At 42.8% G+C, this 11,533-nt stretch overlaps 1 protein-coding gene across 1 annotated transcript in view; it reads right to left on the bottom strand.

Moving 5' to 3' along the window:
* Positions 1 to 1,524: 1,524 nt before the first annotated feature.
* Positions 1,525 to 11,533, bottom strand: part of synpo2l (synaptopodin 2 like) — a 59,030-nt gene continuing 49,021 nt past the window's right edge. The window contains exon 4 of the mRNA XM_008114249.3: positions 1,525 to 9,421. Within this exon, the coding sequence (XP_008112456.2) occupies positions 7,134 to 9,421 (2,288 nt within the window). The 3' untranslated portion in view covers positions 1,525 to 7,133. The remainder of the gene's footprint in view (positions 9,422 to 11,533) is intronic.

Below are 11,533 nucleotides of genomic sequence, written 5' to 3'. Positions count from 1 at the left end.
GATGCGTCGGTATCTGTTTTTATTTCTAAAATTTACCACTTTCGGCTTATACTGGAGTCAATGTTTCCCAGTTTTTTTGTGGTAAACTTAGATGCCTCGGCTTATATTCGGGTCGGCTTATACTCGAGTATATACGGTATCTACATGATATCTATCCTGTTGTTCAGGGGTTATTCCAAAGGCTCACGATATTTTGTGAAATGATAGTTGAGGAAAAGATAGAAGAACCTTCTTATCTGTGTTCTAAAAAAAATTCCAGGAATATGTAGGAGCAGATGGAATAAATATGCAGAATTATGGAAGGTGGAGAAACTTTGAACAGCTGACGAACAAGATGTAGGAATTTATCAGGCGGAATGAGGCAGGGGGAATGGGGGAAAGCGAAGGGAACCATCTTGCCCTGTTCCCTTCCGGCTTTCCTTTTCTAAGGGTTGGCCAGCCATCCCACATTCTTACCTGTCTTTTCCCTGACTTCTCTCATCTTAAGGCTGTTTGGAGTCAGGTAACATCCGACTCCTAAAGACAGGACTTCATTTCCATGCTCTGCGGAAAAGGAGCCCCATGGAGTCCTACTGGAAATGCGCTTACATCATGTGATGACCTCCGTGAGATCTGTTTCCGCAGCACATGAAAATCAAGCCCTACACCTGTCTGATGAGGTCCTTAGTCTTGCTACAATAACAGAGAGAAAAGTGGGCATTCAGCATCATGGGCTTGACTTGGGCCAGAAGCAATTAATATTGTGAGGTGATGAATAGTCAAGGAGACATGGCAGTAAATAAAAATGCAAGATGACCAATAAAAAACAATTTTCTCACATTTTATGGAGTAAATTATACAAATTATGTACGGATTTCTCTTTCCACTTTTTAGTCTTTGCATCCCAAATAACACAATTTGGGAAAGTTTTTGCCTATATGATATGCCTAGGCTCCTTTAAAAGGAGCTTTTAAAGGAGCCCCGGTGGCGAAGTGTGTTAAAGCGTTGAGCTGCTGAACTTGCAGACTGAAAGGTCCCAGGTTCAAATCCCGGGAGCGGCTTGAGCGGACGCTGTTAGTTCCAGCTCCTGCCAACCTAGCAGTTCGAAAACATGCCAATGTGAGTAGATCAATAGGTACCGCTCCGGCGGGAAGGTAACGGCGCTCCATGCAGTCATGCCGGCCACATGACCTTGGAGGTGTCTACGGACAACGCCGGCTCTTCAGCTTAGAAATGGAGATGAGCACCAACCCCCAGAGTCAGACATGACTGGACTTAACGTCAGGGGAAGCCTTTACCTTTACCTTATGCTCCTTTAAGTAGGAGGTCATGTAGTAGCATGTCAAATAGACGATATGTGTGATAACTAAACAGCATCTTCTCCGAATAATTAGCATGCATCTAGCCATGCATATTTTTAAAAAATTCTGCAATGCAAGACTCATTTCATCTGAATATAATGGCACTGGTCAAGCACAAAAATGTTTGGAATCACCCAGGACAAGAACCTGGGAATGAAAAATGATGAAGCGCTGAAGGCAACACTTAAAGTGCATATCAGAAATTTATTCCTTAGCACAAGCAGTTGGAAAGTGACCTTTTAACTCCAAAGTAAAACAAGAATATGATGAAAAGAACAAAACAAGTCTATAATTTTTCCAGAAGTACAGCCCTTCATGTGAAAGAATCTTCTTGTTGGCTAATTCTGTGTGTAAAATACTAATAACAGAAGCAGGAGAGGTACCAGTCGCAACTATAAATGATGACAGATTTGAGAAAGAATGACACAGTGAAGGTTTCTCTGATGCGGTTTCCAGCAGAGTCACATGTCACTTCGAGAATGATGGGAAACTTCCAAAAGCTTCTCCTAAGCCATTCAACTTTATTCTGTATTTGAGTTCCTGGTATTGCTTCTTGAGCCATTAGACTAGACTCTGGACATATCATAGACGGCCTTAGTTATGGTCACTTTGAACACTTCCCAGCAAGATTCACCGGATCCTTTCCTCTAGTCTGTAGCCTGATTTTGGGCCCATCCTTCTTCCATGGTGACCATCCCACATCACAATTTCATATCTGTTCTTACTACAGATAAATGTAAAACAAAGCATTTACATTGTAATGGTTCCGAATACCATATTGTCAGAGTTGGCCCCACACATTTGATGTCTGAAACAAGCTTTTCCAGTATAAGGGGCTTTTGCCTTCAAGTGCTACATGGTGTTCCTGTGTCACTGTGATATGGCACGGAACGTCTTGCAGAAAGACACACGGATGATCAATAGGAACCACCTCGGCGGAAAGTTAAAAGGACGTCCCATGCAGACATGAAGGCAAAACACAGACATGTCTATGGACAATATACTCCTTGGCATGGAAAAATGGAACAAGAGCACCTGCCCATGGCTGGAGTTGAAGACTGCCTCCAGACGCCGGAGATGAAAATGGGAAGGCCTTTACCTTGTCTGTGTTTTATATGTCATTGTGTAAAAGGCATTGAATGTTTGCCTTATATGTGTACTGTAGTCCGCTCTGAGTCCCTCTGGGGAGATAAAGCAGAATATAAATAAAGTGTATTATTATTATTATTATTATTATTATTATTATTATTATTATTATTATTATTAAACACACAGAGGCTCTTTGCAGTCAGTAGTTAGGAGTTTCCATTCCACAGCACAGCAGTCCTGGGAAGTAAGTCCCAGTGACCAATATTCCTTCTAGCGACCTCATCAGAAGGGATACTTTTCGGCAGCATATGCTGCTTCACTTTCCCTTTTGAGACGGAGCTGGTTGGCTCCCAACCCACGACGTAGATCTGCTTCCGGTTGGGCTCCATTGCAAAAGGGAAGGTGAACTGGTGTATGCTTCCCATGTTACATAGAAATCAATGGGGATAAGCCGGGTAGTGGATGCTTCCTTCGTAATATGAGGTGCGGGAAAGCCGGGCAATGCAAGTACAGTACAGTCTCACTTATCCAACACTCACTTATCCAACATTCTGGATTATCCAACGCATTTTTGTTGTCAATGTTTACAATGCATTGTGATATTTTGGTGCTAAATTTGTAAATACAGTAATTACTACATAGCATTAATGTGTAATGAACTATTTTTTCTGTCAAATTTGTTGTATAACACGATGTTTTGGTTCTTAATTTGTAAAATCATAACCTATTTTGATGTTTAATAGGCTTCTTCTTAATCTCTCCTTATTATCCAGCATATTCGGTTATCCAACATTCTGCCGGCCCGTTTATGTTGGATAAGTGAGACTCTACTGTACATCCAGATTTACCATGATGTGTGGTGATTCCAGCTGCCAGTATGATGACTTTGTTTATCTAAATAGCAATATATGTCTATGTGAGATCATCAGGACAGTAGGAGACCAAGTGCTGAATAATCTAATTGTGCTTCTTCTCCCTAAGTATAAAATCTGGATGTGAAAAAGGACATGATACTTCGGTCTCATTCTTGAACAAGAATGGCTTTTCTTTTACCCCTCAGATTGTTACCTGTTTTCTTTCTGCACCCATTCCTCTGCTTTCTTCATTTTGAGCCCCAACTTCATCATCTGCTTAATTGACTTTCTATACAGACAAGTGAGTCAAGAATGGGAGGAGGAGAATAAGGCCTTTTTAAAGTCTCTTCTTCTAAAATCCTTATTCCAAAGACTTCCTTAGACATTGTGCAGTAACTCTAATATTTTCACGTTGGCACAATTTCTGCTGATATCCAACAATGTTTTTTTTTCATACAAGTCTTTTCTACTATTTTATCTCTGGCCCCATCTACAGTGCAATATAATCCATGGCAATATAGACTCATATAATCCAATTCAAAGCAGATAATCTGGATTCAGAAACTGGATTATATGGTGGTGTAGATGCACCCGCAGTCATTACAAAGGGTCACAATGTCACAGATAATAAGCCACTGCCAGGGTTCCCCCCCCCCCCCCCCCGAGACAATCAAACTATTCCCTCTACCCATCCCGACAGTCTTTCAATCTACACTTGAACTATAATATGAAGAATGGTCCAAAGATACACACAGAGGTATCTCCCAAATCTTTTGATTTTAACACATACCAAGTTTCTGAAACTAGGCCAATTCACATTCCAACTGTTCAACTGAAGCCTAGGTGTTTCGTTAATTGTGATTTCTGGGACAGTGTGTCATAATTCTTGGAAAAGCTGCAGGTCTGATAAATTATGCATGCTAGAATTTAAAATATTTTTCATATAGCACTATGCCTTTGAAGATATGTGGCAGACACTGGAATTTTGATAACAAGCAGTGATTGGCTTCTGGGCATCTGGTGTACATATATGTGTTTGTGTGTTAAATCTTGCATTGGCAGGCTTGCAATTTTCTTTTATAACTAGCATGGAGTTTGAGAATGTGAGCACTCTATTGCCGATAGAAACAGAAATATGATACATGGAGATGAAATGGCACAAATGCTTTTGTCTAAAGACCATGAAAGGATTACCATATATTCCTTGGCTTCCATGGGCACAGAGTGAACAGTAGCAATTTTTTTATCTATATAAATAACAAAGCATGAATTTTCCCAGACCAATAACCATGATAAGCTAGGCAATGTCCAATTTAGGTGGGGGTAACCTATATGCACAGGAGCCCCAGTGGCAAAGTGCGTTAAAGCACTGAGCTGCAGACCGAAAGGTCCAAGGTTCAAGCCCCGGGAGCAGCGGGAGCAGCCGTTGTTAGCTCCAGCTCCTGCCAACCTAGCAGTTAGAAAACATGCCAATGCGAGTAGATCAATAGGTACCGCTCTGGCGGGAAGGTAACGGCGCTCCATGCAGTCATGCCGGCCACATGACCTTGGAGGTGTCTACGGACAATGCCGGCTCTTCAGCTTAGAAATGGAAATGAGCACCACACCCCAGAGTCAGACATGACTGGACTTGAAACCTTTACCTTTTTAACCTATATGCTCTGTGTGTGCCTTCAAGTCACTTATTGACTTACAGCGACCTCATATGCTAAACTATTTATTTACCCTGCCATTTTATATTGATTGATCAATTAATTAATATGTTTTCGAAAGGGGACAGATACATATCATCTCTAGACTTCCCTCCCCCCATGCAAATGAGCTTGTAATAAAGAAGCCACACTGAGGCGCATCAAGTTATCTGGAGAGAAAAGGTATCACAGGGATTACAGATTTGGGGTGTGTGGTGGGGATGTATGGCTCTGAGGAATCTCCAAACACAACCGGGGTAGGCCTTCGTCCTTCAATTCATGTATGTCTTCAACCCAATGCCACAAACACTTTGCATGAATATAAAACATCTCTTCATTTTTCTCCTTCCCTACTATTTTCTATTGAATTAGGAGAGTCTGCAAAAGATGGGCCTATATTGCCACTTCCCCTTTCACTTGCTAATAGCAACATGACTTATCACAGATTGAATCAAATAGTTGAAGCATGCATACAAATCATTTCCCTTTGGTTTCAAAGTCCTTATGCACTTGCTCACATATCCCTCCCACTTAACTTTCCGATTCTATGAAGAGATCAATCACACCGGTTCCATTCTAAAATTCAATGGTCCATACTTAGGTCTCCCTTTCATATGAAGGCTATCTAAACATGTAGTATTTCCTCTGATACATTCACCAATGGGCCATTCAGTCCTTGTTTTAGGCAAAAGTCAATTTTCTTCCTACATTAAGAGATAGGGGCTAAGTCTCTCCTGACTACAATTGAAGGTCAAGAGCTTGAGCTACTTGTCAAATCTGTGCGCCTTTAATTTCTCCTTGTTACCTCAAACTAATTTTTGGCCTTAGTAATAAAATAGTCCCTGGTCCAGCTGCTCAAAGTGGATTAGGAGGGGGAATAACCAGGTAATGTTTCTTTTCAGAAGAGGAATTTGGACCTCCTGTCCTATTTAATTAACTATGAAATCATGTGTTCTCTTCAATGGTTCAGTGGCTTTCACACTTTCTATCAAACTTATTGGGATCACTATGTTTTACAAAGAATTCTTCAGGAAAGCTGCATTAGTCACATTCATATTTGCCTCAAAATGCAAAGGTGTAGATGATAATCCAATCCAAGGAAATCAGTGGAAAATTGGTTCATTCTTCCCAGCAAATGCAAAACATCTCTTGTATCTGCTTGTCCACACACTGACCTATGGCATTCACTATTTTGTTTTGGCAAAAATGGACTTTGGGATACACACTGAAGCTCTGCCTTTGATTAAGATAAGGCAAAGGCTAAGTCTGTTGTACCACGCCAATATTCAGCATGATATGAAAGGTCACCTTAGGATGCAGTGCTGCAGGGGGCCAACTTGCCTTCCATTACTGATCACCTCTTGGCACAACAAATTTCCAAAAACCCACCACTGTTTCAAAGCCACTGGTGGAATCCATGAATCTACAGGTTACCGCAAACAAATGTTGAGGATAATCAAAGGATTTGGGCTACGCTGTTTTGTTGTTTTTCTTTCACTGGCTTGCCCGTTTCTTACCACTACTCCCAAGGCACTTAGGCTTTAAGGAGGGGAGCTGAGGATCTGAGGAAGGTGCTGTTTCTAAAGTACTTCAGAGATGAAAGGCACTTGCATATGCTACATCATAGTGCTGTTCATTAGGATGCTTATGGCCTTATCATTGGATTTATCCCTCTATGTGAATAAGAAGATCTTGTATATCACTGCCCTCCCCTCCCTCTACTTACAAACTGTTGAATCCCTTGGAAATGATGCATGTCCAAAGGGTGGAGAGGTGGGGAGCAAGAGGGATTCATGAAAAAAGGCTCTTTGTTCCCAGCTTTGATACCTGTTGATTTCACTGTCCCGATTTCTAGAAATCAATTTTTAAAAGGGGATAGAGACTCAAAAGTCACCACTTTTTTCAAATATGTGCCTTGTGCCTGTGGGTGATTTCTCACATTCTGAGAAGTGAAGTTGGGATTGCCATCAAACAGACACTCAGCAATAAAACTACAGCCAATCCTAGCATTCTGGTGAGTATACTTGTAAGACACAAGGGGTTTTTTTTAAACTGATTGCTGCACTTACACTTTTTAGATGTTATCTGGGGGGTTGAGAATCTTATGCATACACCCAAAGAGTGTCCTGTGGTGGAGACAGGAAAATCAACTCTTTTTTTCAATGCTGACTAGAGCCTGGTCTCCACACATGCGCTTGCATCCCAGTTTGGGCCGCTGAGAATCTAGGCCTGGCTACCTGGAAACTGGAGGATGAGGTGGGACGGCTGGGGGAGGCCACTCTGTATGCCTCACTGAGTTCGGGAGAGCTTTGGTAATGGGGGGGAGCCGCTTGAAAGGGCCCAGGGGAGCCAGGGGCAGAAGTGGAGGTCATTTCTGTCCTCCACACCGGTTCGTCCAATGTGGTGGCAGAACGGGGAGCCAGAACGGTAGGGGCCAAGTTACTCGAAACTGGCATAGGGGCAGGGGTGGAGAAGCGACGGATCTCATAGGTCCTCGCAGTTTTCACGGGTGCTTGCTTGGCTGGGGTGAATGATAAGCTGGACTGCTGGCCTCTCTGGGCTGTGCCGGACTGAGCACCACCACCAGAGCTTGGCGTCTCCCCAAAACAAAACATGGCAGAATTTAGCTGGTATGGCTGATGTCTCATGAAGTCAATGGCCTTGATTCCTGACTTCTGACTAGGTGGCTTTTTCACTTTGCTCTCTGCTTTGATTCCTTGAGATTTGCTGGCTGCCAAGGGGTAAAATGGGGAATGCAGTGGGTTGTAAGCTATGGGGGGCGGAGCACGGATATTTGAGGAGTACTTCCAAGAGGAAGGCAGGGAAGGAGCTGGGGATGGGGTTCTGGGCTTTGAGACTGAGGATGGTGCTGCCTCCACTACAAATTTGTCCATGCGGCTCTGTCGCTTTGCAAAAAGCTCTGCCCCTTTCCCCTTCAAAGGGGACATGCCATTCACCAATCCTCCTGCAGCCTGTGATGGCTGAGGTTTAGGTGCTACTGGAGGTGGGGTCTTGAACCTCCGGCCTGAAGCCTGCATGAAGTTGCAGGCTTCCGCTCCCAGACTGAGGACGTCTTCCTCAGGCCCAGACTCAAATCCTGCCCCATGATGGTCTCCCTTGGGCTTTTCATCCAGGTTCTGCACAAGGGACAATAACTCTGGGTTAGGAGAATTCTTTTTCTTTTCTTCCACAGACTTGAACATGGGCTTCTTGCTGCTCCGTCGACGGGCCTCCTGCAAGATTCCAGTTCTGGGAGCTGGAAATGAGACCCTCTGCTCTCTGGAGGCAAAGGGCTCAGAGGCAGGCCGTGAAATAGCTGGTGCAATGGCAGGGAAAGGCTGTGTGGTGGGGCTAAGATACAACGTGGAAGCAGTTGTCTCCTGGGTTTGTGAAGGCAAGGATGGTGGGGATGTAGCAGCAACCACACCTGGAGCTGGCTTAGAGGGAGCTGAAAGGTAAATGGAAGCTGTGGAGGTTCTGGCTGTGTTGGAAAGTGGTTTAGCTTCTGCTGTATTCCCAACCCCTGTTGGCTGCATTGGTGAGGGGGTCGTTGGGATAAATAGAGAGACGGATGTGCTTGCTGGCCCATTAGGCTGCATTGGCGATGGTGTGGGAGGAAACACTGTGGTCCCAGGAAAGAAAGGAGACGCCGATGTTCTCTGTTCACTCAAACTCTCACTGCTTTTCTTTGGCACTGATGGTCTAAACACAACTGAAGATGTTACAGGTCGCTGTCCAATGACCCCAGGTGTGAAAGGTCGGGCAGATCGGTTGAAGATACTTGGGGTACCAGAAGAAATGTGGGCACTTCCTCCAAAGATGCCAGAGGGAGACTGGAGTTGAGCAGGGCTAGGGGATGGCAGCTGGCTGGAGACTTGCACAGATTCTAAATGGACACTCAGTGGGGCCTTTTCTGCCCTCTGTGGTATAGGGGCTTCCTCACCCCCCAATCTATGAGTTGGCAGAATAACTGAGGCTGGGGGTTGTTCCTCCGACTTCTGGATGGTGACTTTTTCCAATGTATGTTTGCCAGCTTTCTGCCTCTGCTGCTCAAACAACTGGGCTCCCCTGCCTGAGGCTTCACTGAGGACCTGTTGAGGTTGGGCCTGCTCATGTGCAGGATCCCCTTTCGGCTTCTCAATATCAAGGTAAGACGTGTCCCAGTCTGAATGGTTTGTTAAGCTCCTGGCATCAGAGAAGCCTTCCTCATCAAATTCAGACTCACTGGTTGGAAAGACACCATCCTCTTCATCATAGCAACGGTCTTCATCAACACTTCCAAAACTGACAAGGGTGTACTTCTTAGCCCTCTGCCTGCGCTTTTTGAACATCAGGACACCCTTGGAATGCGGGTTGGGTGCATCTGTCAACAGTGATGCAATGGTTCGGCATTTGGTTTTGGCTTCTTTCATGTTTTTTTCTTGCATGCTCTCACTGCGATGAAGCTCTGCAAAGAACAAGAAAGAAACACAGTCAGTACTCTGCAACTGGAAGTGTAGTTGGAAAGCATAGTGTATATTTTCATTGTCATTTTTGAGTATACATATGGTAGAGGAGCCTCTTACTGGGGCTCTTCACCTTCCTGTTAGTCATCCCTGGGGTTGTATCATGCATTCTGCCAGTGAGGGAAAACAAGACACTTTGGACTAAACTGATTAAGAACAAATATTTTGTCATAAGCTCCTCATAGCCTTTCTCGATATGGGCAGGACTTTACAAACATTGAAGTAAAAAATTCCACTTTGCCTATGGTAGTCCCAAAACAATTACATGTGATTTACAGGCCTGGCCTAGAAAAACAAATATGAATATAACTCCAGATGGTGGAATGGTATTCAGGATGCTCCTCATCATTTGGAGGAGGGAAATGCTCTTTGCAGGCGGAATAAAACCACAGTTTGTCAGACAAAAAATCCAGCTCAGCCATTCTGTTGTTCTATGCTTGTAGTTATGTTGTGTTTATTCATTTATTCAATGTTAAGAAGCATAAGTAGTTGTGATCGATCACTCGTCTGAAATGCTAGTCATGTCCAGTTTTCCTCAGATCTACACCACCTCATTCCTACCTCATTTTTTTTGTGTCCTCTATCTCAGTATGCAGAAGGAGGGAATGAAAATGGAGGAAGGGGTCAGGAGTACACAGCAACCCAAGACACACTGGGAAGATGAAGGCTATGGAAGCCACTGGGAATCACATGATTCCTCAAACCTCAGAACTATTCCCTGTCTATTTCCTTCTGTATTAATGCCCATTTCCATTTGTCTGCTGGCAAAGAACAGCCTCAACAATCTGAAGAACTTCCCTGGGAATAGCAAACTTAACAAATGCAAGAAGAGAATACATCCAATAAGTTTCAGTTGAGTCATCAAAGTTAACAACAATGAAATACTTTTCACCCAAACTGTATTTGATTTAAATGTCTTCTTAGAGACAATCACAGGCCCAAATCCCAAAGATCTTCTGAGTATTTCTTAAGATTCAGTCCATTTTACAAGTCTACTTATAGTTCCACAGAAGGATTCTCCTTCCTTTTGTTGTTCCATCCACTCCAGAGGCGCAAGCATTGAAATATATTTTGACTCAAAACATCATCATTCCTACCCTGAAGCACAATGAAGGCCAAGTAAGATACATACAAATTCTCAGGAAGGAGAAACAAATGGAGGTACAAACAGGCCTCTGCATATCTTCTTAAAATACAGTAGAGTCTCACTAATCCGAGACTCACATATCCAAGGTTCTGGATTATCCAATGCATTTTTGTAGTCAATGTTTTCAATATATCATGATATTTTGGTGCTAAATTCGTAAATACAGTAAGTACAACATAACATTACTGCGTATTGAACTACTTTTTCTGTCAAATTTGTTGTATAACATGATGTTTTGGTGCTTAATTTGTACAATCATAACCTAATTTGATGTTTAATAGGCTTTTCCTTAATCCCTCCTTATTATCCAAGATATTCGCTTATCCAAGCTTCTGCTGGCCTGTTTAGCTTGAATAAGTGGGACTCTACTGTACATCTATCCAGAAAGTGTTGAATCAAAGCTTATTGCCATCTATGAACCAGGCAGTACTGCATAATCTCCAGGCAAGTAGGGATTTCCTGTTGACTATTTATACTATTCATCTACCTCTGCCCACAGCCTTTGTTAGCTTAGAATATGGTAAAAATGTCAACCAATGAAACAAAAGAAAAAAACAAAACTTCAAAGAAATGAATTAGAGAACTTAAAGTTTCTGGCTGTAATTCCATCTGTCGCTTTGAGGAAGGGATGACAGCTTCATGCCTTTACAGTACAGTAGAGTCTCACTTATCCAACGCTCGCTTATCCAACATTCTGGATTATCCAATGCATTTTTGTAGTCAATGTTTTCAATACGTCGTGATATTTTGGTGCTAAATTTGTAAATATAGTAATTACGTAGCATTACTGCATATTGAACTACTTTTTCTGTCAAATTTGTTGTATAACATGATGTTTTGGTACTTAATTTGTACAATCATAACCTAATTTGATGTTTAATAGGCTTCTCCTTAATCTCTCCTTGTT

The sequence above is a fragment of the Anolis carolinensis genome, chromosome 3, assembly GCF_035594765.1.
Source record: "Anolis carolinensis isolate JA03-04 chromosome 3, rAnoCar3.1.pri, whole genome shotgun sequence".
NCBI classification, from domain to species: domain Eukaryota; kingdom Metazoa; phylum Chordata; class Lepidosauria; order Squamata; family Dactyloidae; genus Anolis; species Anolis carolinensis.
This window is presented reverse-complemented; position numbering and strand designations above follow the sequence as displayed.